The 26,180-nt window shown below is 48.4% G+C and overlaps 2 protein-coding genes and 1 pseudogene across 2 annotated transcripts; 1 reads left to right on the forward strand and 2 right to left on the reverse strand.

Moving 5' to 3' along the window:
* Nucleotides 1-12,739: 12,739 nt before the first annotated feature.
* On the reverse strand, nt 12,740-12,878 carry LOC123163407 (uncharacterized; annotated as a pseudogene).
* A 1,825-nt stretch (nt 12,879-14,703) lies between these two features.
* On the reverse strand, nt 14,704-18,899 carry LOC123158058 (uncharacterized). Its single transcript, XM_044576197.1, has 7 exons — nt 18,631-18,899; nt 18,500-18,589; nt 16,945-17,251; nt 15,576-15,683; nt 15,375-15,487; nt 15,077-15,274; nt 14,704-14,998 (listed from the first exon to the last, which is right to left on the reverse strand). Exons 1-7 carry the CDS (start codon nt 18,897-18,899, stop codon nt 14,992-14,994), a joined length of 1,092 nt encoding a protein of 363 aa, XP_044432132.1. The 3' UTR covers nt 14,704-14,991.
* A 333-nt stretch (nt 18,900-19,232) lies between these two features.
* Nucleotides 19,233-25,362, forward strand: LOC123160832 (probable beta-D-xylosidase 2). The gene is made up of 3 exons (XM_044578679.1): nt 19,233-19,413; nt 19,558-19,630; nt 24,840-25,362. Exons 1-3 carry the CDS (start codon nt 19,233-19,235, stop codon nt 25,360-25,362), a joined length of 777 nt encoding a protein of 258 aa, XP_044434614.1.
* Nucleotides 25,363-26,180: the final 818 nt, after the last annotated feature.

Below are 26,180 nucleotides of genomic sequence, written 5' to 3' on the forward strand. Positions count from 1 at the left end.
AAGTGACTGGGAGCTCTGTAGCTTTTCTGATATTATATGTAGATGACATATTGTTAATTGGAAATGATATAGAATTTCTGGATAGAATAAAGGGATACTTGAATAAAAGTTTTTCAATGAAAGACCTCGGTGAAGCTGCTTACATATTGGGCATCAAGACCTATAGAGATAGATCAAGACGCTTAATTGGACTTTCACAAAGCACATACCTTGATAAAGTTTTAAAAAAGTTCAAAATGGATCAGGCAAAGAAAGGGTTCTTGCTTGTATTACAAGGTGTGAAATTGAGTCAGACTCAATGCCCGACCACAGCAGAAGATAGAGAGAAAATGAAAGATGTTCCCTATGCTTCAGCCATAGGCTCTATCATGTATGCAATGCTGTGTACCAGACCTGATGTATGCTTAGCAATAAGTTTGGTAGGGAGGTACCAAAGTAATCTAGGAGTGGATCACTGTACAGCGGTCAAGAATATCCTGAAATACCTGAAAAGGACTAAGGATATGTTTCTCGTTTATGGAGGTGACAAAGAGCTAGTCGTAAATGGTTACGTCGATGCAAGCTTTGACACTGATCCGTACGATTCTAAATTGCAAACCGAATATGTGTTTATATTGAACGGTGGAGCTGTCAGTTGGTGCAGTTCTAAACAAAGCGTCGTGGCGGGATCTACATGCGAAGCGGAGTACATAGCTGCTTCGGAAGCAGCAAATGAAGGAGTCTGGATGAAAGAGTTCATTTCTGATCTAGGTGTCATACCTAGTGCATCGGGAACAATGAAGATCTTCTGTGACAATACTGGTGCAATTGCCTTGGCAAAGGAATCCAGATTTCACAAGAGGACCAAGCACATCAAGAGATGCTTCAATTCCATCCGGGACCAAGTCCAGGTGGGAGACATAGAGATTTGCAAGATACATACGGATCTGAATGTTGCAGACCCGTTGACTAAGCCTCTTCCACGAGCAAAACATGATCAGCACCAAGACTCCATGGGTGTTAGAATCATTACTGCGTAATCTAGATTATTGATTCTAGTGCAAGTGGGAGACGGAAGGAAATATGCCCTAGAGGCAATAATAAAGTTATTATTTATTTCCTCATATCATGATAAATGTTTATTTTTCATGCTATAATTGTATTAACCGGAAACATGATACATGTGTGAATACATAGACAAACTTAATGTCACTAGTATGCCTCTACTTGACTAGCTCATTAATCAAAGATGGTTATGTTTCCTAGCCATAGACATGTGTTGTCATTTTATTAACGGGATCACATCATTAGGAGAATGATGTGATTGACTTGACCCATTCCGTTAGCTTAGCACTTGATCGTTTAGTACATTGCTATTGCTTTCTTCATGACTTATACAAAGTTCCTATAACTATGAGATTATGCAACTCCCGTTTACCGAAGGAACACTTTGTGTGCTACCAAACGTCACAACGTAACTGGGTGATTATAAAGGAGCTCTACAGGTGTCTCTAAAGGTACATGTTGAGTTGGCGTATTTCGAGATTAGGTTTTCTCACTCCGATTGTCGGAGAGGTATCTCTGGGCCCTCTCGGTAATGCACATCACTATAAGCCTTGCAAGCAATGTAGCTAATGAGTTAGTTGCGGAATGATGCATTACGTAACGAGTAAAGAGACTTGCCGGTAACGAGATTGAACTAGGTATTGGATACCGACGATCGAATCTCGGGCAAGTAACATACGGATGACAAAGGGAACAACGTATGTTGTTATGCGGTTTGACCGATAAATATCTTCGTAGAATATGTAGCAGCCAATATGAGCATCCAGGTTCCGCTATTGGTTATTGACCGGAAACTGTTCTAGGTCACGTCTACATAGTTCTCGAACCCGTAGGGTCCGCACGCTTAAGGTTTCGATGACAGTTATATTATGAGTTTATGAGTTTTGATGTACCGAAGTTTGTTCGGAGTCTCGAATGAGATTACGGACATGACGAGGAGTCTCGAAATGGTTGAGACATGAAGATTGATATATTGGAAGCCTATATTTGGATATCAGAAGTGTTCCGGGTGAAATCGGGATTTTACCGAAGTACCGGGAGGTTACCGGAACACCCCAGGGGCTTAATGGGCCTACATGGGTCCTAGTGGAGAGGAAGAGAGGAGGCAAGGGCTGGCCGCCCCCCCCCCCCCAGTCCGAATAGGACAAGGAGAGGAGGGCGGGGGGCCCCCTTTCCTTCCCCTCTTCCTCCTCCTTCCCCCCTTCTCCTTTTCCAACTAGGAAAGAAGGGAGTCCTACTCCCGGTGGGAGTAGGACTCCCCCTTGGCGCGCCCTCCTTGGCTGGCCGCCCCCTCCCCCTTGGCTCCTTTATATACGGGGTCAGGGGGCACCCATAGACACAACAATTGATCTCCAAGATCTCTTAGCCGTGTGCGGTGCCCCCCTCCACCATAGTCCTCGATAATATTGTAGCGGTGCTTAGGCGAAGCCCTGCGATGGTAGAACATCAAGATCGTCACCACGCCGTCGTGGTGACGGAACTCTTCCTCGACACCCTGCTGGATCAGAGTCCGGGGATCGTCATCGAGCTGAACGTGTGCTAGAACTCGGAGGTGCCGTAGTTTCGGTGCTTGATCTGTCGGGCCGTGAAGACGTACAACTACATCAACCGCGTTGTTCTAACGCTTCCGCTTTTGGTCTACGAGGGTACATGGACAACACTCTCCCCTCTCGTTGCTATGCATCACCATGATCTTGCGTGTGCGTAGGAAATTTTTTGAAATTACTACGTTCCCCAACAAGCCATGACGATCAAGACCAGGCGGGCGCCAGCCCGCGCAGTGTCCTCGTTTCCTCTTTGGTGCAAAGGGGGCAAGCGCAGGCGCGAAGTACCAAGGCATCAGGCAAAGGTTTCCATATCGGTGCAACAAGACCAAGACCATCAGGATGGCAGGACGGAGGTCACCATGGAGCCCAAGATGGTGTCATCACCAGCACCTTTTGCAGGCGAATACCAGCTTTAGTCAGGATAGCTTGTACTAGCTGTCCCCTTTCAAAATGGTCGTTGTTGGATCCCTTCCCGCTCAACATTTGGGAAGAGGACCAGGGCCTCTATAAATAGGGCTAGCCATCATAGTAGGAGATCATCTGATCTGAACCCAGTTCAGCTACACACCACCAAGCACAAGAACACCTCTCCTCGCGAGGATGTTCTTCCCTTGTACTGTTCATCATCAGCCCAAGAGGCAATCCACCACAACACACAGGAGTAGGATATTACACCACAATGGTGGCCCGAACCTGTATAAATCTTGTGTCTCTTGTGTTGATTCATCGTGCTAGCTTAGGGATCACGGCGAGGCTGAGAGCAAGATTCGGTAGGTGGAAATATTCGTGTGCACCCCAGTGTTCGAACCTTAAGGGTTTTGCCAGAACCCGATATCCGACAGATACCGATGCACACCGGGTTTTGTAAAGTGTCATGAAGAAAAGGGAACATCACATGGTAACAAAAGGTTCACTTGAATATCATTCATGTAATCATAGGGACCAATATGGATGTCCACAATTCCACTATTGGTCATTGAACGAAGGGGTTTCGTTCATGTCTATGGTTACCAAACCTACGGGGTCACAAGCTTAAGGTAATCACGATCTGTTGAGTGTTAGTAGGACGGGAGTGATGAGAACATATTTTTTGGAATTGTTTCATTAATATCTGGAATAGTTTCGAGAGGTTCCAGAAGCGTTTCAAGGCCATCGGAAGGGTTTTGGTGAATATCGGGTAATACTGGGTATTACCGATTAATATATATAGGTGGAAAATGTTTTCAGAGATGTTAAATCATATATATTATGCTATGAAAATGTTTTGAACAAAAATGTATTTAAGTTAATATCAACGAGCCAAATAAGGCCAAGAGCTGGCGAGGAGTTGAGCCACAAGGGCCCAACAAGGGAGCCCCCCCCTCCTAAAGGGGGGGTCGAGTCCTACTTGGAGGGGATAATGGAAATATGCCCTAGAGGCAATAATAAAATGTTTATTATTATACTTCCTTAATCATGATAAACGATTATTATTCATGCTAGAATTGTATTGACCGGAAACTTAAAATACATGTGTGGATACATAAACAAATACCGTGTCCCTAGTGAGTCTTGATAACCCACAAGTATAGGGGATCGCAACAGTTTTCGAGGGTAGAGTATTCAACCCAAATTTATTGATTCGACACAAGGGGAGCCAAAGAATATTCTCAAGTATTAGCAGTTGAGTTGTCAATTCAACCATACCTGGATAACTTAGTATCTGCAGCAAAGTATTTAGTAGCAAAGTAGTATGGAAGTAATGGTAACCGTGGCAAAAGTAACAGTAGCAGTTTTGTAGTAATTGTAACAGTAGCAACGGTAAATTAAATAAGCAAAGCACAATATGTGAAAAGCTCGTAGGCATTGGATCAGTGATGGATAATTATGTCAGATGAGATTCCTCATGCAATAGTTATAACATAGGGTGACACAGAACTAGCTCCAGTTCATCAATGTAATGTAGGCATGTATTCCGAATATAGTCATACATGCTTATGGAAAAGAACTTGCATGACATCTTTTGTCCTACCCTCCCGTGGCAGCGGGGTCCTAGTGGAAACTAAGGGATATTACGGCCTCCTTTTAATAGAGAATCGGACCAAAGCATTAACACTTAGTGAATACATGAACTCCTCAAACTACGGTCATCACCGAGAAGTATCCCGATTATTGTCACTTCGGGGTTGTCGGATCATAACACATAATAGGTGATTATAGACCTGCAAGATAGGATCAAGAACTCACATATATTCATGAAACCATAATAGGTTCAGATCTAAAATCATGGCACTCGGGCCCTAGTGACAAGCATTAAGCATAGCAAAGTCATAGCAACATCTATCTCAGAACAAAGTGGATACTGGGGATCAAACCCTAACAAAACTAACTTGCTTACATGGTAAATCTCATCCAACCCATCACCGTCCAGCAAGCCTACGATGGAATTACTCACGCACGACGGTGAGCATCATGAAATTGGTGATGGAGGATGGTTGATGATGACGACGGCGACGAATCCCCCTCTCCGGAGCCCCGAACGGACTCCAGATCAGCCCTCCCGAGAGAGATTAGGGCTTGGCGGCGGCTCCGTATCGTAAAACGTGATGAAATCTTTCTCTCTGATTTTTTTTCTCCGCGAAAGCAAATATATGGAGTTGGAGTTAAGGTCGGTGTATGTTCAGGGGGCCCACGAGGCAGGGGGCGCGCCCTAGGGGAGGGGGCGCGCCCCCACCCTCGTGGACAGGGTGTGGGCCCCCTGTCGTTGATTCTTTCTGCAGTATTCTTTATTTATTCTAAAAAGTTGCTCCGTGGATTTTTAGGTCATTCCGAGAACTTTTATTTCTGCACAAAAATAACATCATGGCAGTTCTGCTGAAAACAGTGTCAGTCCAGTTAGTTCCATTCAAATCATGCAAGTTAGAGTCCAAAACAAGGGCAAAAGTGTTTGGAAAAGTAGATACGACGGAGACGTATCAAGTCTCTACTAGACTAGCTCGTTGATCAAAGATGGTTAAGGTTTCCTAACCATAGACATGAGTTGTCATTTGATAACGGGATCACATCATTAGGAGAATGATGTGATGGACAAGACCCAACCGTTAGCATAGCATATGATCATTCAGTTTATTGCTACTGCTTTCTTAATGTCAAATACATGTTTCTTCGACCATGAGATCATGCAACTCCTGGACTCCGGAGGAATGCCTTATGTGCCATCAAATGTCACAACGTAACTGGGTGATCATAAAGGTGATCTACAGGTATCTCCGAAGGTGTCTGTTGAGCTGGCGTGAATCGAAATTGGGATTTGTCACTCCATATGACAGAGAGGTATCTCTGGGCCCTCTCGGTAATACAGCATCACAAGAAGCTTGCAAGCAAAGTTTCTAAGCAGTTAGTTATGAGATGATGTATTATGGAACGAGTAAAGAGACCTGCCGGTAATGATATTGAACTAGGTATGGAGATACCGACGATCGAATCTCGGGCAACTAACATACCGACAGACAAAGGGAACTACGTATGTTGTCATAAAGGTTCGACCGATAAAGATCTTTGTAGAATATGTAGGAACAAATAAGGGCATCTAGGTCCAGCTATTGGTTATTGACCGGAGAAGCGTCTCGGTCATGTCTACAGCATTCTCGAACCCGTAGGGTCCGCATGCTTAACGTTCGTTGACGATATAGTATTATATGAGTTATGTTAGTTGGTGACCGAATGTTGTTCGGAGTCCCGGATGAGATCACAGACATGATGAGGAGCTCCGGAGGTAAAGATAGATATGTAGGACGATACTATTTGGTCACCGGAAAGGTTCCGGACTGTATCGGGTATTTATCGGATCACCAAAAGGGGTTTCAGGAGACCTACGGGGAGTTATTGGGCTTATTGGGCAAATTATGGAGAGCACACCAGCCCACATAGGGCTGGTGCGCCCCCACCTCATGGCGCCAACCCTAGGGAATGAAGGGAAGAGGGCTGGTGCACCCCCACCTCGTAGCTATGCATCTCCATGGATAGATCTTGCGTGTGCGTAGAAATTTTTTGTTTTCCATACAATGTTCCCCATCAGGGGAGTCCTACTCCCCCTCCCTTGGTCGGCGCCCCAAGGGTCTCTTTCCCCTTGGTGGCAGCCCCTCCCCCTCCCCCAATCCTATATATACTAGAGGATTCCACCCTATGTGGATACAAGTTTTGGAGCCTCCTCTAGTTGATCTAGTGCACGTTCTAGTTGGTCCTAGTTGAATAATTAGAGTGAGCCCTAGCCACCTTTAATCCTCATGATTACAAGCCCCGTGTGGTTCTAATCTTCTCCCACTGATTCTCCGGTGACACTTAGCTCTGGACAGTGAAGAGCTGCCGGATCATGAAGACTGTACGCTAGCAGCCAAGTAGAGAGGTCGTGCTTTCAGTCTTCCATTCGAGGGATCGTTCGTGGGCGGTTCCCGAGATCATCATCAACGTTCGAGGGACTTAAAGTACGATCTACACTGACTCGTCTACTTCCGCTGCACTTTCGGAGTCGGTAACGATTGTTGATCATGACCCGTATGCATCTTCATGTTGCTCTTGGGTGTTCATAGGGGCAATTTTTTTTTGTTTTCTACTACGTTTCCCAACATAATACTAGGCCGTGTGGGAATCACGAGGCAAGCTTGTGGTCCAGAAAGCGGGTGCATCTAGTTCCGGGAGCCGAATTGCATTTTCATCGTAGGTCTAGCATTTTTTCCATCAAGCGGCCTCCCGCATGCTCCACAATTCTTTTTTTTAGAAGTGCCAATTTTATATTAATAATATCAGCATATTACAACATACATGGCAGATCTGAGGAGAAATCCAAAGAGATAGCACACCAAGAGAAATTGCAAGAAACAAAGAAAATTTACAGAAAAAATCTTCATGGTCCTTGCATCCAAAAACAAAACGACCATAATCTTCAGCCATCGCCGGAGCCGGAACATGCATCGGAAAGGAGAAGAAAAGGTCTCCAACAAGCCAAGATGAAAAGAAAGCCCTAGTAATAAAACTGCATTGTGAGCCTCTGAACAGGCGTTGCCACGAACGGCAACGCACTTGTCGCTGTGGATTGTCTGCCGGAGCACATCTCCACTCATCTTGGATCGCGATTCTAAAGTACTCATGCGGCAATGCTGCTGAGGGGCTCCAGAACTGGCAACCATCTTCCACCTTTGAAGAAATTCTAGGTGCACCGTACCTTGGGTGAGACCGCCCCCGCAGCACCGGCCACCTCCAACACCAACACTTTCAGCTTCGTGACAACGCTGGAGGAACTGCTGACGCGACATGGATGAAGCCGAAGAAACATGACCCTCGACAAGATCTCCGCTACCGTCTTGAAGGCCTTGCCTGGACACACATCCGCGACTCCGCGATGCCATCATAGAACGTCGTCAAGGTAGTGGCCCGGGAACTTTTATTCCTAACGAAGACGTCGGCACGGACAGAGCGACGTCGCCTAAACCAACTGGCCTAGACCTAGACACGAGCCAAAAGGAAATAGGGCTCCCCAACCCTGCCACCGCCGATGGAGCGATGAGCGGAGGGAAGGGGAGCAGACGGCTGTGCCGGCGTAGGCTACCTCGCGTATTGCCTCGAGCAAGAGAGAGGAGACAGAACTGCCTCGCGTTGCCGCTCAAATTGTTGGGTCTTTCTGCATCACACCCATTGTGCCGCGTGATGGCTTCAAGACGTGGACTGCCTTGCCAATCCATCGCCTACCGACTCCTCGACACTAGTTTTTTTAACACGGTACAGATGCAACCGCTGAAACAAATGCAGGATAAATGCGAGCACCAAGACTTGAACCCTGATGGGCTGGAGATACCATTGTCCACTTAGTCATCCACCATAGGTTAGTTCGTGACTCCTCAACACTAGTTAAAAAGGACAAAAACCTATGTAATTATTCTTATGTTCCTTACCTATCTTTCATCCCGCTAAGGCCTTGTCCAATGCTAGGTGCTTGGGGAGGTGCTTAGAAAAATAAATTAGGCTTTTCTAAAGCACCAATGCCTTATAGGAGAGACACCTAATTAAGTGTCTATCATGTACAAATAAGCATCGGTGCTTAAGAAAAACTTGGTTTATTTCCTCAAACATCTCCCTTAAGCACCTTGCATTGTACAAGGCCTAATCAAACACCCCCCTAGGGTGGGCCCGCTATAAAGCATATAGTTTGGGAAACTGCTCGACACCCTAAACGGGGTGTGGCTATCTCATTATATAGGGCTACCAAAGAGTACAATACAATTACAGATGTATACAAGAGTCTAGTATACATACAGTATAACACCCTCCCCCAATCTTAACTATGGCATGAAGTACAAAGCAAGTTAAGATTGCGCCTACAACCTACAAACTGTCGTTGTGGAAGAGGCTTCATGAAGATGTCAGCAAGTTGATCTTTTGATGAGATGAACTTGATACCGCGGAGCTTCTGTGCAACACGTTCTCGGACAAAGTGATAGTCTACCTCAATGTGTTTCATCCGAGCATGAAACACCGGATTAGACAAAAGATAGGTAGCACCAATGTTGTCACACCAAAGCACTGGAGAATGAGCAAGAGATACTCTCAATTCTCTCAACAAGGACTGAACCCATATGATCTCAGCACTCGCATCAGCAACTGCTTTGTACTCAGCTTCAGTACTGCTGCGAGACACCGTAGCCTGCTTGCGAGCATTCCAGGCGATCAAGTTAGGAACAACAAACATTGCATATCCCCTCGTGGATCGACGGTCATCAGGACTCCCAGCCCAATCCGCGTCTGAAAAGGCTGAGATCTCATAAGACGGTGCAGGCTGGAGAAGCAAACCATAAGAGGCAGTGAGGCAAATATAGCGCAGAATACGCTTCACGGCTGACCAATGAGATATCCTGGGTGCATGGAGATACTGACAGACATGGTTGACTACATAAGAGACATCTGGTCTGGTGATAGTAAGATACTGTAGACCACCAACGAGACTACGATACTCAGTAGCATCATCAGGTGAAAGAAGATCTCCATCAAGGGCAGACAACCAATCAGTAGCAGACATCGGAGTGATCGCATGTTTACACTTCAGCATGCCGGCACGACGCAACAAGTCCAGAGAATACTGCTTCTGAGTAAGAGTCAACCCAGCAGAAGACCGTGAAACCTCCAGACCAAGGAAGAAGTGCAGATCACCTAATCCTTGACAGCAAAATCCCCACTCAAGGCAGCCACAAGACGATCCGCAGCAGCATCAGAGGAAATGATGAGGATGATATCATCAACATAAACCAGGAGATACATCGTAACCTCAGGACGCTGAAGAAGGAATAGTGATGTGTCAGTAGTGGAGGGAAGAAAACCAAGAGCCCAAAGAACAGAGCCGAGGCGTGCATGCCACGCACGGGGAGCCTGTTTAAGTCCATATAGCGCCTTAACAAGATGACAGAGATGATGAGGACGTGCAGGATCCACAAAACCCAGCGGCTGACACATATAAAGCTCTTCCTCTAAGACTCCATGCAGGAAAGCATTCTGCACATCAAGTTGACAAACAAACCATCCTCGGGTAACAGCCAAAGACAGCAGCAAGCGAATGGTGGTGGGCTTGATAACCGGACTGAAAGTGTCTTCATAATCAAGACCATACCTCTGTTTGAAACCCTTGGCAACGACCGTGCCTTGTAGTGCTCAATAGAACCATCAGCATGTCTCCTGACTTTAAAAACCCACTTGGAATCAATAATGTTAACACCAGACTGTGGGGGAACAAGGTGCCAAGTGTCATTCTGAAGCAGAGCCTGAAACTCCTGTTCCATCGTGGCATGCCAATGAGGAATACCCAGTGCAGCCTGAAAATGGCAAGGCTCAGCAGTGGGATCCGCATCAATATGAGCCATGCAAGCAGCGAGCCACGCGATAGTCCCGTCAGTGCGTTGCTTTGGCTGGAAAACACCGTTCTGACTGCGTGTGCGAGGACGACAAACAGCAGCAGCCGGCTGTGCTGGCGAGGCCGAGCTCAGCACAGGCGATGGCATTAGAGGCAAGGCGGCCTGTGAGCCAGCGCTAGACCCTCCTGGCACTGGGGACACAGGCGGCGTTGGACTCGGTGAGGCCAGCCCATCCGGCGCAGGCGAGCCAGCTGCTGGGCCAGACGAGGTGGCAGACGGCCCAGCCACCAGGCCGAGCGAGAGCGACGTCCGCGGGGCAGATACCACCGAGTCGGGTGAGGGCGTCACTCGCGGGGCAGCTACCACGGAGCCGGGTGAGGGCGGCGCCCGCGGGGCGGCTGCGCCCGTTATGCATGCCCCATGCAAAGGATCCACGTCCAGCTCCAGAGCCACGTCCCGATTTCGGAGCATCATCCGGCACCTGTTCATCAAGTAGCTCAAGTCGAGCACCACGTCCAATACCTGCAGCATGATTAGGAAGCAACACAGGGGCATTTGCAACATCCACAAATTGATCAGGCGAAGATATGGTAGAGTGGATAGGTGGCATAGGAGTTTCAGAGTTGGTCGGAAGTGCATGAAAAGGGAACACATTCTCATCAAAAACAACGTCACGAGAGATGTAGACGCGATTGGTGGGAACGTGCAGGCATTTGTACCCTTTGTGAAGGGAACTATACCCAAGAAAAACGCACTTTTTAGACCAAAACTCTAACTTACGTTTGTTGTATGGACGCAAATGGGGCCAACATCACACCCAAACACTTTGAGAAAAGTGTAATCTGGAATTTCATTGAGCAAGAGTTCAAGAGGAGTTTTCATATTCAGAAGTCGTGAGGGTAGCCTGTTTATCAAGAAACAAGTGATGGAGAAAGCATCACTCCAAAACCGAAATGGAACGGAGGCATGAGCTAGAAAAGTAAGGCCAGTTTCTACAAGATGACGATGCTTACGTTCAGCGGTTCCATTCTACAGATGTGTATGAGGACAAGACACACGGTGCGAAATCCCAAGCTTGTTAAAAAACGTGTTGAGGTTGTGGTATTTACCCCCCCCCCCCAATTGGATTGAACATTAATAATTTTCTGCTTAAGGAGACACTCAACATGTGCTTGAAACTGAATAAACACATCGAACACATCAGATTTTCGCTTAATAAGATAAAGCCAAGTAAATCGGCTATAAGCATCAATGAAACTGACATAATAATTATGGCCACTAACGGACGTTTGGGCATGACCCCATACATCAGAAAACACAAGCTCAAGAGGATGTTTCACAACACGACTAGACTCTGAAAACGGAAGTTGGTGACTCTTGCCCTGCTGACAGGCATCACAAATTGTTTCGGCAGTTTTATTGGACACAACTGGTAGTTCATGACGATGTAGCACATGACGAACTATAGGAGCAGCAGGGTGACCAAGGCGTGCATGCCAATGTGTAGGTGACACACGAACACCGCTGAACGCCTGAGGAGAAGACTGCATAGGAGATGTGGGCGGCGCGTCAAGTGCATACAAACCATGGCAAAGACGGCCACTAAGCAGAACAGCCCTCATGTCCCGATCCTTGATAAAGAAACCAAAAGGGTGAAACTCAGCAAGGACATTATTATCACGAGTAAGTTGAGGAACAGACAACAAACTACGTGTAGCGGTGGGAACTCGAAGAACATTAGAAAGATGCAGTTTTCGAAAGTTGTGTGCAAGAAGTGAGGCCTGACCAACATGGGAGATGTGCATACCTGCTCCATTGGCGGTGTGCACCTGATCATGACCGCGATACGATTCCTGAGTGGAGAGCTTGGCTATCTCGTTGGTGAGGTGGTTCGTGGCGCCCGTGTCCATGTACCATGTAGGGTCAATGGAGTAGGACGAAGTGCGCCCATGGTCATGACTTGTCACTACAGCAGCCTGTTTTTCATTCCCTTTGCCATTATTGCCCATGCCGAGGAAATCTTGCTTGTAGCATCGATGACACCGGGAGGCGATGTGGCGCTCAATGCCACACAGCTGGCAGGCCTGCTGAGCACCGCGGCAGGGACAACAAGCCACCGGCCTGGCACCGCCAGTATGGATGACGGCGCGGCGCGGGCCTGCGGGGATGAGGCCACCGGCTTCCTACCAGGCGGCGACGGCTTCTATGGCTTACCGCGGGACGCGGTGTTGGCAGAGATGAAGCTCGGAGAGGCACGGCGCGCTTTGATGCGCTGCTCACGACCAAGAAGACGCGCATATAGCTCTCATGGCGGAAGTGACGCCTCACGACCATGAATGTTCTCGATGAGATTGTCATAATCATCATCAAGACCATTGAGCACGTGGGTGCTGAATTCCTCATCTCCAAGCGGATGACCTATCGAGGCCAAGGTGTCGGCGAGACCAGACATCTTGATGAAGTACTCAGTGATGGAGAGACCGCCGAGTTTAGTCTCCCCCAACTCGGTGCGTGTAGCATGAGCACGCGCCATAGACTTGGAGGAGAAGCTGCTGTGAAGCGCCGACCAAGCATCCTGAGACGTCACGGCGAAGATGACCAGGGACGACACGCTCGGAGTGAGTGATGACTAGATAGCGGAGAGAATCGCCTAATCCTGAGCCACCCACACGTGATACGCCGGATGAAACGGCGGCGGACACGGGATGGAGCCATCAACGTACCCCTCCAGGTAGCGGCTTCGGAGGAGAGGTAGCACCTGAGCCCGACACGACAAGTAATTATCCGGTGTAAGCTTCACCGGGAGAAGGTGCGAGAAGTAGAACGGCGACGACGCGGCCATGTGATCCGCATGAGGCTGTGGCGGTGGCGCGTAGCAGCCCATCATAGGATCCGTCTCCGGGTTGGAGGCGAGCGTCAGTGGTGCACCAGCATATGGCGACGAGGGGTAGTTGCCAGCAGCAGCTTCGCCAGCACCCAAGCCAGGCGGGGCTCCGGGGGGCACAGAGGCCAGCGAGGACGGCGGCACACCATAGGGCTGGGGTGCGACGGCCCAGCGTAGGCCGGCACCGGCGATGCGCCATAGGGCGCCGGCCAGGCAGACGAAGACGGCAGCGGAGCGCCAAAAGTTGGAGCGGGGCGTCGTACCAGGGGCCGCCGAAGAGCGACGGGGGAGGCGCACCATACATGGGTGCAGGACGGCGAAACCCCGGCGCCCTCGGAAGCCATGGTCGAGGAAGGCCCGCTCGATGCGATCGACGGAGGCAGGTCACCCATCCCGCTCGATCCAATCGGGGAATTTGCGGGCGGCTGCCGCTAGGTCGTAGCCAGCGGACGGGACGCCAGGAAGGGCGACGAAGGAGCGACGGCGGAGGCCGGCGCTTGGGCCGACGCGGCGGCGGCGTTGGAAGAGGTCGAGGCGGCGGCGGCGGCGGCAAGGGCAGCGGAAGACATCGAAACCTAAATTGATACCATGTAAAGCATATAGTTTGGGAAACTGCTCGACACCTTAAACAGGGTGTGGCTATCTCATTATATAGGGGTATCAAAGAGTACAATACAATTACAGACGTATACAAGAGTCTACGTATATATACAGTCTAACGCCCGTGTCCATTGCTAACCTCTAACTAAATATTGCCAAATCATTACGTAACATCCTCCAGCCCGTAATCATTCGTGGGTGTAGCAAAACCACTCGCGGGGCGTCAGACGTCAGTGTCGTGTGGAGAGAGCGCTAGCGCCGGTGGGTAGGTAACATCGTGGCGGAAGCCTCCTCACAGTGCGTCAGCCACTCAGCGTCGTCACGGTGGGGAGCCTCTGCGGAGCGCTGTTTGGGAGGCGGCAGTGTGTGGGAAAAGGCTAGGTTTACAATCAGAGGAAGAAAAGATGAACCAGTGTTGGATGGAAAAAACCATAGCGGGATAGAATAAACCGGAGGAAAAGCCTGGACGGAAGACGGAACCCCCAATTGGTAAATAAATAGAGATAGAGATTGGAAATAACTATCTACATCTGTTTTTTTTTCTTTGAAGATAGAATAAACTGGAGGAAAAAGCCTGGACGGAAGACAGAACCACCAATTGGCAAATATATAGAGAGAGAGAGATTGGACATAACTATCTACATCTTTTTTTTTGGAAAAAAAAAAGATCTACTATCCCTTTCACTCCAGCACAAAAGAGGCACCAACAGATGAAATAAAACTTACTCAAGACACAAGTGCCACTAGCAGGAAATTAAGCATTCGTCAAAGTACTATATATCACAAACATAAGGTATCAACGTCGTGGCATATCGATGTACTAGAGTATGCCGGACGGTATGAATATGGCATCTTCGTTTTCTACAGCGTATGCAACAACATCACATACGACAGGTCCTCAATGTACAGATTCGACTTCAAAATGAAAATACAAGGTTCCTGTCTGTGGCCTGGGCCGGCTCAGGCCTCACACCAAATTCTGCACTGTCAGATAAACCACCCCTTTCCTCTTCCAGCAGACTAGCAGTCCCCAGTAGCAGCCTCAAGCTCTGCAAAATAACCAACTTGAGAGATGCGTTTCATCTCATACTACCATTGTCTCAAATCAGCATTTGACAGGAAGTTACCTCTTATTCTTCTTCTCCTGCTTAGGGAGGAGATCAGGCATCTCCAGGAACAGGAGTGGCATGGTCTCATAGTTCTTCTTAGACTTGGCCAGAGCGGATAAGGGATGCTCTAATGCTTCGATCTGCAGGTGCAGTTCCTTGCGCCAGTGTTCCGCCTCGGGTGTATTCTTCTTACCCTCCAGGTACATGCCCAGCAGACTGCATATCCCAAACACGGTCATTATCCAAAAGAATTCATGCACAATAGACCAACAAGTATAACTGAACAGTAAAGCTACATTAGATCCTAAATGCTCACATTTTTCTTGACAGTGCCATTTTTTGGTACCCATCGGTCGATGTCCTGATTAAACCAGCAGCATAGGCCCCCTGTGCTAGCAGATCCTGGTGCAGTTCATAGTCTTTAAGCTCCTGAAAGAAAGAAAAAAACTGGAGTGTAATTAATGCAGAAGCAGGAACAGGAACAGAACAAAGAAGAGGCCAATAGTCCAATACACACCCTGGGATCAATTCTTGGACTCCTGGACAGTGACTCATCCAGTTCTGCCTCAAACTCCTGTAAACCAAGCCCCTTTGGGTTGGCATACTTGATGCTAGCCCACCAGCCCTATAGTGGAGAAGAAAGACATATAACTGATTAAACATAATAGAAACACAAGGGATGGTAGCCCCTTTGGGTTGGCATACTTGATGTTAGCCTTGTTTAGTGAAACAAGGCTAAGCTACCTTTTATGCTCAACAAGCCCAAGCAACTGCCTTCAACAGGCTATAACTGCCCTACGGACAGAAAATAATATGCTTCAGCAGCCACAACAACTGGAAAAAGAGCGTTTTATCTCCAACATATATCCTATGGCATACTAAAAGCTTAAACTACAGAAAACGAAAACAAACGAGGCTAAGCTACATGCATTAATATAAAGTAGGTGTGTTCTTTCAACTGCATTGCATGATATACAGTGAAGCATCTGACTGCAGAAACTGCCAACAAGTGCCGTGAACTAGCAACAAGGTCTTCTGCACTAAATAAAAGTTTATGTATCCAAATATAAGACCGCTACTAAATCAAGACAAAAAGAAGTTGTCAATCACCGTATGACTGAATCATCAAATATTTTCACTCCCAACATGAGTACAAGACTAAAAATAGATAGAACAGGAGAAACAATTTTATGAATGGTTATCAAGCAGAAGCACTTTTTATTGCCACAAATCAATACAACAACGAACCAACCTTTAAAGCACATGAACAGAGATTCAGCATCAGAACCAAAAACTAAACAATAACCAAGTTTGGTACTTCAGATACTTATCCTGCGTTTGATTTAGCTGGTGAGAGCTGTACAACGTGCAAAACATTTCGAAAATCTTCCAAAAGCCATGCATATTTCATACAGCTGAAAGAAATTACTCGCAGGGTTCATTCACCATTTGCATAATGCAAACTACGAAACAAGTAAGCATTTCAGAATCCAGTCCAGACGCCTAAAGCGGAAATAACTTCTAGGATCTCTCTAAATTATGAAACGAGCATACTCATAGAATGATTTACTACATCAATCAGCTTCCTTCCAGGCATCAGATGTATGATTCCTAGGCATAAGAACTCGATCCAGACAACGCAATAGCAGAGAAATTATATGTCCCCTTTGCCCCGTTTCCATTTAACAGAGAAATTACGGATTGTACAGAGGGAAACCTATTTGTGGAGCAGAAAAATTCACAAAATAAACGGAATAGTAATCCGAGTACTACAGCGCAGGTACGAACTACCAACCAAATTGGGAGGACACCTCATGAAGAGTATCTGACGTACAGCGAAATTAAAATTCAGGGGAGGCGAACAAATGGCTCGTGTGTTTACTCACATATAGGCGTGGCCGGGGACCCCTCGCCCTCCGGGGGACACCCCTCGCTCCCGCTGCAGCGTGTACATGGCCGTCGGCGGCGGCACCATCTGCACGCCGTGCTTGGCGCCCCGCGCCAGCCCTTGCATTCCCTCCCCGTCCTCCACGGTGGCCGCCCCTCCCGCCCCGGAGAGCGGCGCCTCCTGCGCCACCGGCGTTGCCGCCTCGCGGCCCCTGGCGCGGCGGACCTCCTCGTCGGTAGCTACGCCCATCTCCGCTACCCGTTCCGTTCTTCGTGATGATTACGTGTGCAGTGTGCTGACCGGGCCTGCCAGTCAGTGCCCATTTTGTTTCTGTTTTTTTTTTCTTCCTCCTCGGGTTTCCTTCCTCTCTTTTCCCGCTGATTCGCACCGTGAAAAAAAAGGGTTCCCGCTGTTTCCATGGAAGTACGGTTGGATTCCATTGCAGGCTGTCACGTTCGTTTTGTTTGCTTCTCCATGTTTTTTTTTCTTTTTAGGAAACTTCTCTCTATCATGTTCAAAGAGCGGAAAGAAAAGCATTACTTGTAATTACAAGAAAAATGTTCACGTGTTGCAAAACATACGTTACAAAAATGTTCTGTATTTTTATACAATGTTTAATTAAAAAGTAGTATTCCTGTATTTGGAAAATACGTAACTTAAAAATGTCAATGTAATTATACAAAAATCTGTATTGTTTTAATCTTCATGTAATTAAAGGTGTTCACACGCTTAAAAGAATTCGTATGACTAAAAAGTGTTTAAGTTTTTTAAATGTGTAATATTAAAAGTGTTCATGTGTTTTAAGCGAAAGAACATGTAATTTTAAAAAGTGTTCGTACATCTTAAAATATGTCGGTGTGTTTTTATAAAAGAGATAAAAGAAATCAAAAGGCAAGAAAGAAGAAAGACAAAAATAAGAAGCAAGCATACAAGTTTTTTTGTTTTTTGGATTGTTCTTCAAATCTCAAGTTTTAGTACCCAAGTTGAGAGAATCTTGTATGTTCTCTGGTATGTTCAACAAAGGTAAGATATGATTATAGATAGATCAAGAAATCCTAAGCTTCTATTGAGGAGTGGTGAGAAAAAAGGTTGGAGAAGAAGAGGAGGAGGCAACAAAAGTATCCCTTGAGGAGGAACATGATCATGATCATGAGCTCATACTAGCTACCAGTGAAGATGAAAAAGAAGTTGCATCTACCAACTCAGAAGAAGACGAAGCCAGTGTAGTAGAAGGTGGAGAAGAAGATGAGAGACTAGACTTGAGAACATTTAAGTTCTCCATCTGCCAGCTCTTAGTTTTGTGGGATGAGTAGATATCTTTTCAACCACATCTCTTGAACGCCCACCATTTTTTGCGCCAATTTCATTCGAAATAAATAGCAATATTGATTAACTATAAGTGTGTTGTTCATAGCGGCCGATCACAACCAAAAAGAGGCAGATGTTCATTGGTTTTACATGCACCTGGTCACAAAAGTATCATCAGTCTGGCAGTACATGAAAAGAAGGTAGTTTTGCCCTCCTAGACCTAATATCCGAGCCTCCACGCTCACTCTACCACCGGCTCCTCCTGGCCATCTGTTGCCTTCTTGGCCACCTCCTTCTCGGACGCCTCCAACTTGGCCGACAAGCGCTTCAATATCCTAACATGGACGAATGTTGGGGACTACTGTTGCTGGCCAACATGCTGCACGGCATAGAAGTAGAGCGGCTGATATTGCTCCGGCCAGGGCGATGTCTGCATGGGCAGTTGTGGCTGCGGCGCACAGCGACCCTGCCCCTCTTGTCCATCGTGTGCCCCGCCACGTCCGCCGCCCCGCCGTCCTTTTTATTGTTGCCGACGCACCTTTTTCCCTTCGCTTTGAGGAGGCGGACTTGTGGTGTCACCGAGTCGTTCCTTTGTGCCCCCACCTTGCTTGGATCCTTCACCACCGTTGGCTTCGGTACATCCATGAATGGGCGCATGCGACGGTGGAAGCGAAAAGGGTGAGAATTGGGGCGGAGCGAAGCGGAGAGGGCGTGAAATGCACGGGCTTTGGCGCGGAAACAATGTGGATGTAGCCAGATGCACAGGCTCCGCCTCGTTTTTTGGGTGGGCTGAGGGTGTCCGAGTCCTACGTGACGGATGCCGGGACTCCCGTGAAACCTCCTGATTTGCTTTCGATTTACGGGATTTTAGACAAGTGGACTTGTCCACGGACCGACGTGGTATCGTGTTGGATGACATAACGGGTCCACATAACTCGTTCCGAACGATTGAGGACAGTTTATGAATCTGCATTGGAGATGCCCTGGAAAAAGTCCGAGGCGCTGCACGGCCTGTCCAGCCGCGGCCCCGCCACAAAGTTCGACGACCCCGCCAAGCCACACCTGCACTCACGTCGTGCCGCCGTGTACAACGGCGTCGTCTTCGCCAACGTCATGAATAGTACCGCCAGCTTCAACGAGACCCTCTCGAAATCCATCGGTCGGGTACATGCACCTTCACTTCACACATATACTCTACTTATATTATATGGTACTCTGGATACAAACATGCATGTCCAGCTGGATTGACACGTATGATTAATACGTGCATGTCTCAGGAATTGTTTATTTTTTTCATTTGGAGGCTGTGTCGACGGAGGCTCGTGCGATGTACTACAACCTTGGCAAGGGCGGGCTGACGTACTGCATGTTAGACAATGTAAATGTGTACGTGGTGGTGTTGTATAAACCACGTACACGTATAGTTGTGTTGCGTGAGTTGTACTCTAGGTAGTTTAGGTTGTTGGGATTGATCTCTATCTTGTATAGATCTTAGCTTGAGGACCAATCCACCAACAACCTAGCTACCGCCCTTGTACCAACGCTTTATAAATAACACGCAACGCGTCCCTGTGAAAGCATACGCTTCAACCATTTTTACATGTGGTATCAGAACCAAGAGGTCTTGAGTTCAAGACCCGGCTGGCGCAATTAAATTGCAGCCCACTTTCGGTCCACGTTTAGGCCTGAGGGAGCCACACGTGAGGGGGATTGTTGACGTATAATGTGCTGCCTAGTCTCTTCCATCAGATCGGTCTTTTGGTTGCATTGGCTAGAGCATGCACTTCTACATGGTATTCAGATCCTAACCTCTAGCGCATCCCAAAACCCTAGCCATGGCCTCAAGCTCCGCCGCCGCCGCCGCTGCACCAGCCCTCATTCCCATCGCCGAACGCCTCCATCACTCAAACTTCCTGGTGTGGCGTGCCCAAGCGATTGCTGCCATCCGCGGCGCTCAGCTCGTCGCCTACATCAACCCCGACAGAGAAGAGCCGGCGCCCAAGCTCATGGACAAGGAGGGCAAGCCAACAGATGCGCCCAATACGGCGTATGAGATCGCCAGGGCGCAGGATTCCCAGGTTCTGAGCTTTCTGTTCAGTTCAGTCTCACCTCCTGTGATGATCCAGATTGCCCACTGCACCACGGCCTCGGCAGCATGGACTGCCATCACGGAGATGTTCATCTCCCAAACCCAGGCGCACGTGGTGAACACGAGGATCGCCCTGTCAAACACCAAGAAGGGCACCTCGACTGTCGCCGAGTACATCGGCCGCATGAAGGCGCTCGGAGACGAGCTAGCTTCTGTTGGGAAGCCCCTCACCGACGATGACATGGTGTCATACATACTCGCCGGCCTCGACTTCGACTACATGGGCTTCGTCTCCTCCCTGTGCGCCAGGGCCGAGCCGATCAAGGTGAACGAGCTCTACTCCCTCCTCGTCGGCTTCGAGAACAGGCTCGCCATGTTCGACGGCGGGCACCAATCCTCTCACTCCTCCGCCAACGCCGTCTCCCATGGCGGCGGCCGTGGCGGACGAGGGGGTGGACGTGGCGGCGGCCGCAGAGGTGGAGGCGGCGGCCGCGGGCAAGGCCGTGGAGGTCGCGGCCAAGGAGAAGGCCGCAACGATCTCCCTGAGTTCTTCTGTCAGATCTGCTCCAAGCCCAATCATGTCGCTATGGAGTGCTACCGCCGCTTCGACATCGCGTTCACCAAGGAGAAGAGCGCAGCGGCTGTCAACACCAACACCAGCTCCTACGGGGTCGACACCAACTGGTACGTCGACACAGGGGCTACACATCACATCACCAGTGAGCTTGACAAGCTTACCATGAGGGAGAAGTACTCCGGCCAAGATCAAGTGAACATGCACAATGGCGCAGGTATGAAAATTATCCATGTTGGTCAAGCCAACATTCATACCCCCACTCGCAATCTTCATCTTAAAGACATATTGCATGTTCCTAAAGCAACCAAGAACTTGATCTCTGCTCATCGTTTATCACATGACAATCATGCCTTTCTTGAAACTCATCCACACTATTTCTTTGTCAAGGACAAGGCAACGAAGAAAACCCTCCTACAAGGCAGATGTAGGGGTGGCCTCTATCCCCTCTCATCTGCACCTTTGAGCTCGGGCAGGCAGGCGTTTGGTGCCACCAAGGTCTCTCCATCGAGGTGGCACAGCCGATTAGGTCACCCTTCGTCAACAATCATTCAGCATGTTCTTAGGAAGAATAAAATTTCCTTTTCAAATAGTGAGTTGAATAAAGAGAGTATATGTGATGCTTGCCAAAAAGGCAAAAGTCACCAACTCCCCTATCCGAATTCCATTAGTGTTTCCAATGCTCCTTTAGAGCTAGTTTTTTCTAATGTATGGGGGCCTGCCCGAGATTCTATTAATAGAAAGAATTATTATGTGAGTTTCATCGACGATTTCAGCAAGTTCACTTGGATTTACATTCTTAAACATAAGTCTGAAGTGTTCAAAATATTTCATGAATTCCAAGCTCTTGTTGAAAGACGCTTTAATCGTAAAATCATCACCATGCAAACAGATTGGGGTGGTGAGTACGAGCGTTTAAACTCCTTTCGGCAAATTGGCATCACTCATCACGTCTCCTGCCCTCACGCACACCGGCAAAATGGGTCGGCCGAAAGGAAACATCGGCATCTTGTGGAAGTCGGACTTTCACTATTAGCACATGCCTCCATGCCCTTAAAATTTTGGGATGAGGCTTTTATAGCTGCCACCTACCTTATCAATAGAACTCTCAGTAAGGTGATAAATCTTGAAACACCTCTTGAACGATTGTTCCAGGAAAAACCAAATTATCATGCTCTCCGCACCTTTGGATGCGCTTGTTGGCCTAATCTCCGCCCATTCAACTCTAAGAAGCTTGAATTCTGCTCCAAATGTTGTGTTTTCTTGGCTATAGCAATCTCCATAAAGGGTTCAAGTGTTTGGATGTAACCGCCGGACGGGTTTATATATCTCCTGACGTCGTGTTTGATGAAACCGTGTTTCCTTTTGCCTCACTAAACCCCAAAGCCGGTGCTCTCCTTAGGTCAGAAGTTCTTCTTCTTCCTGAAAATTCTGTCACCAATGAGCCTCTTGATCATGGGGATGAAATTAGTGCTAATCCATCGGTTAATTTTCATGCAAATCCTGCCATAAATTTTGGAGGAAATCCTGTTGTGCGTCATGATTTTATGCAGCATCAGCCTGACGTGGAACACAAGGAGGATCCAGGTGCTGGCAGCGACAGTTCTGCAGGCGGCGATCCCGAGCGAAATCTCTCGACCGCCGCGCCTGCAGGTGGGGACAACACCTCGCCCACGCGCGACAGCAACCTGCCCACGCGCGACCGCGACACGTCCACGCGCACGCCTCCGCCCGCTGACGCTGATTGCGGGCCCGCTAGGAGCAGCCCCACAGCGCACTCCGGATCAGGCGGGTCTAGGGGCGGTACGGCTGCCTCTCCGAGTCGCCAGGTGGCGGCCTCTGCACCATGCATCGATGCGGGGGAACGGCGGGCCCTCGATAGCATCTCTGGGTCTGCCGCGTCTGCCTCTGATCCTGTCGAGATCCGCCTTGGATCGGGCGCGCCTGGCTCCTCTGCGGCAGATCCGGTGGGATCTTCTACACCAGCTGCGGGATCTTCTGCGCCAACAGTTGCTGCACCCGAACAAACTCGGCGTACACGTTCTCAACATGGTATTGCAAAACCCAAAGTATGTACAAATGGTACGGTCAGGTATGGTAAAACTAAGTTTGCTGGTCTTACTACAACAGAAGAACCACATAATCTACATGAAGCCTTTGCAAGTAAACAATGGGAAAATGCAATGGATGAGGAATATAGTGCATTAATCAAAAACAAAACTTGGCACTTAGTTCCTCCGGCCAAGGGCAGAAATATTATTGATTGCAAATGGGTTTATAGAGTTAAAAGAAAAGCTACAGGAGAAATAGATAGATACAAAGCCAGGCTAGTTGCAAAAGGCTTTAAACAAAGATATGCAATTGACTACGAGGACACCTTTAGTCCAATTGTTAAAGCTGCTACTGTCAGACTTGTTCTATCTATTGCAGTATCAAAAGGTTGGAGTCTTCGTCAATTGGATGTGCAGAATGCGTTCCTTCATGGCGTTCTAGAGGAAGAAGTGTATATGAGACAACCTCCTGGGTATGAGGTGAAAAACGAGCAACACTATGTATGTAAGCTTGATAAGTCCTTGTATGGGTTAAAACAAGCACCTAGAGCATGGTATTCTAGGTTAAGTGAAAAACTTCAAAGGCTTGGCTTCAGACCATCGAAGGCTGACACTTCATTATTCTTTTATAGCAAAGGCAAGATCACCATCTTTATGCTTGTGTATGTCGATGACATTATTGTGGCTAGCTCTTCACAGGAGGGAACTACAGCATTGTTGGAAGATCTCAGAAGGGATTTTGCCTTAAAAGATCTCGGTGATTTGCATTATTTCTTGGGAATAGAGGTGAAGAAAGTCAAGGATGGTATACTTCTAACTCAAGAAAAATATGTATCAGATGTATTAAAACGTGCTGGTATGATGAATTGCAAAGTGTCAAATATGCCTCTGTCCACATCCGAAAAGCTCTCTAAGAAAAACGGTGAAATCTTGGGAGCTCATGATTCTACAAATTATAGAAGTGTGGTAGGTGCATTGCTGTACTTGACTTTAACAAGGCCTGATATATCCTTCTCTGCCAATAAAGTATGTCAATTCTTGCACTCTCCTACACTTGAACATTGGACTGCAGTAAAAAGAATTCTCAGATATCTCAGAGGAACCATGAGCACTGGACTAAAATTTTCCAAGTCAAGTTCTACATTGGTAAGTGCCTTTTTAGATGCAGATTGGGCAGGATGTCCAGATGACAGAAGGTCCACAGGTGGCTTTGCTGTTTTCTTTGGACCCAACTTGATATCTTGGAGTGCACGCAAACAAGCAACAATATCAAGGTCCAGTACTGAGGCAGAATACAAGGCTTTAGCAAATGCCACAACTGAAATTATATGGGTTCAAACTCTATTAAAAGAGTTAGGTGTGACACACTCACCAGTTGCATGTCTTTGGTGTGATAATATTGGTGCCACTTACCTTTCAGCAAACCCAGTATTTCATGCAAGGACAAAACATATCGAAGTTGACTATCACTTCGTGAGAGAAAGAGTAGCCAAGAAGCTATTGGACATTCGTTTCATTCCCGCCAATGATCAAGTTGCAGATGGCTTTACCAAAGCCTTATCATGACATAAACTGGAAGATTTCAAGAGCAATCTCAACTTGGTAAGTTATGATTGAGAGAGAGTGTTAGACAATGTAAATGTGTACGTGGTGGTGTTGTATCAACCACGTACACGTATAGCTGTGTTGCGTGAGTTGTACTCTAGGTAGTTTAGGTTGTTGGGATTGATCTCTATCTTGTATAGATCTTAGCTTGAGGATCAATCCACCAACAACCTAGCTACCGCCCTTGTACCAACGTTCTATGAATAACACGCAACACGTCCCTGCGAAAGCATACGCTTCAACCATTTTTACACTGCAGCCCCAACTCAACCTGTTGCGCGACCCGCCCTGGAGACGCCCGGCGAGGGCCCCTTCGTGGTGGGGCGCTACGCCGTCAACTTCGTGCGCGGCATGCAGGACATCCTCCGCCACGACACGGCGGCGGACCCCAGTCCCGGCCGATCAAGACGTCGGCGTGTTGCAAGCACTACGCCCCCTACAATCTCGACGACTGGCACGGCCACACCCGCTTCAAGTCGACGCGCGCGTCCAGGAGCGCGGGACATGGTCGAGACCTTCCTCCGCCCCTTCGAGATGTGCGTCCGCGACGGCGACGTCAGCAGCGTCATGTGCTCCTACAACCGCGTGAGCGGCATCCCGGCCTGCGCCGATGCCAGGCTGCTCTCCCAGACCATCCGCGGGGAATGGCAGTTCCACGGCTACATCGTCTCCGACTGCGAAGCCGTCCGCGTCATGGTCGACAACGTCACGTGGCTCGGCTACACCGCCATCAAGGGCAGTGCCGCCGTGCTCAAAGCCGGGCTCGACCTCGACTGCGACGAGAGCTGATTCTGTTAGAAGGGAGAGAGGGATTGGTGAGGGCGAGTATATATTGAGTACAAGACTTGGATGGCAAAAAGCCTCTCCTGGAGACAAGGTAGGAGAAGGATTGACTACCAAATACAAGTAACCCAATATATATCTCTAACATCCCCCGCAGTCGTAGCGGTAGCGTGACACACAACAAGAGCGTCGCGGACGGTCAGACTGAAGAGAATAGCAGCCGGGCTGACATCCCCCCCCCCCCCCGCAGTCGTAGCGGGAGCGTCGTGGACGGTGTCGCATCACGGACGCGTTGACTGTAGAGGAAGCCGACGAGTTGCTCAAGCGGATGATAGCCCTTTGTGCCGATGTCGAGGTAGCCGACAGCGTACGATGGTGTAGACGTGGTCGAGGTAGCCGTGAGAAGAATGTCGTGGTCGATGTCGAGTCGGGGTAGCCGATGTCGAGGAAAACGCCGTGGAGCTGCGGGCACAAGGAAGCGCCGAGTTAGCATGGGCGCAGTGATGTCGAAGTAGGGGTGCGCCGAGAGGTAGACGGTGTTGACGAAGCGTCGCACCAGGTTTGCCAAGCCTGTGGACACGTCATGGACGAAGGCATGCATCGGCGTTGCCAGCACCGGGCATGTGTAGACAGACGAAGACGAAGTTGACGAAGTGCCGCTCCAGGCTTGCCAGGCCCAAGGACACGTCATGGACGAAGGCACGCACTGATGTTGCTAGTACTGGGCATGCGTAAATGAGGGACCTGCACGAGCTGTACCCATGTCGGAGAAGTCGGAGAGGCCGGCAGAGAAGAACTCGACGACGGTTGCGGCGTCAATCGGC

Source organism: Triticum aestivum, chromosome 7B, assembly GCF_018294505.1.
Source record: "Triticum aestivum cultivar Chinese Spring chromosome 7B, IWGSC CS RefSeq v2.1, whole genome shotgun sequence".
NCBI lineage: Eukaryota > Viridiplantae > Streptophyta > Magnoliopsida > Poales > Poaceae > Triticum > Triticum aestivum.

What these genes read in the sequence shown, in the direction of transcription:
- LOC123158058 (XM_044576197.1), bottom strand. Translation starts at nt 18,899, where the DNA reads ATGGATGTACCGAAGCCAACGGTGGTGAAGGATCCAAGCAAGGTGGGG. An exon ending in ACTTCTATGCCGTGCAGCAT is followed by an intron (nt 18,590 to 18,630) that starts GTTGGCCAGCAA and finishes CGTCCATGTTAG; the next exon opens with GATATTGAAGCGCTTGTCGG. An exon ending in CAGGAGGAGCCGGTGGTAGA is followed by an intron (nt 17,252 to 18,499) that starts GTGAGCGTGGAG and finishes ACTGACTGGCAG; the next exon opens with GCCCGGTCAGCACACTGCAC.
- LOC123160832 (XM_044578679.1), top strand. Translation starts at nt 19,233, where the DNA reads ATGCCCTGGAAAAAGTCCGAGGCGCTGCACGGCCTGTCCAGCCGCGGC. An exon ending in GACCCTCTCGAAATCCATCG is followed by an intron (nt 19,414 to 19,557) that starts GTCGGGTACATG and finishes TTTCATTTGGAG; the next exon opens with GCTGTGTCGACGGAGGCTCG. An exon ending in GACGTACTGCATGTTAGACA is followed by an intron (nt 19,631 to 24,839) that starts ATGTAAATGTGT and finishes TGCAGCCCCAAC; the next exon opens with TCAACCTGTTGCGCGACCCG.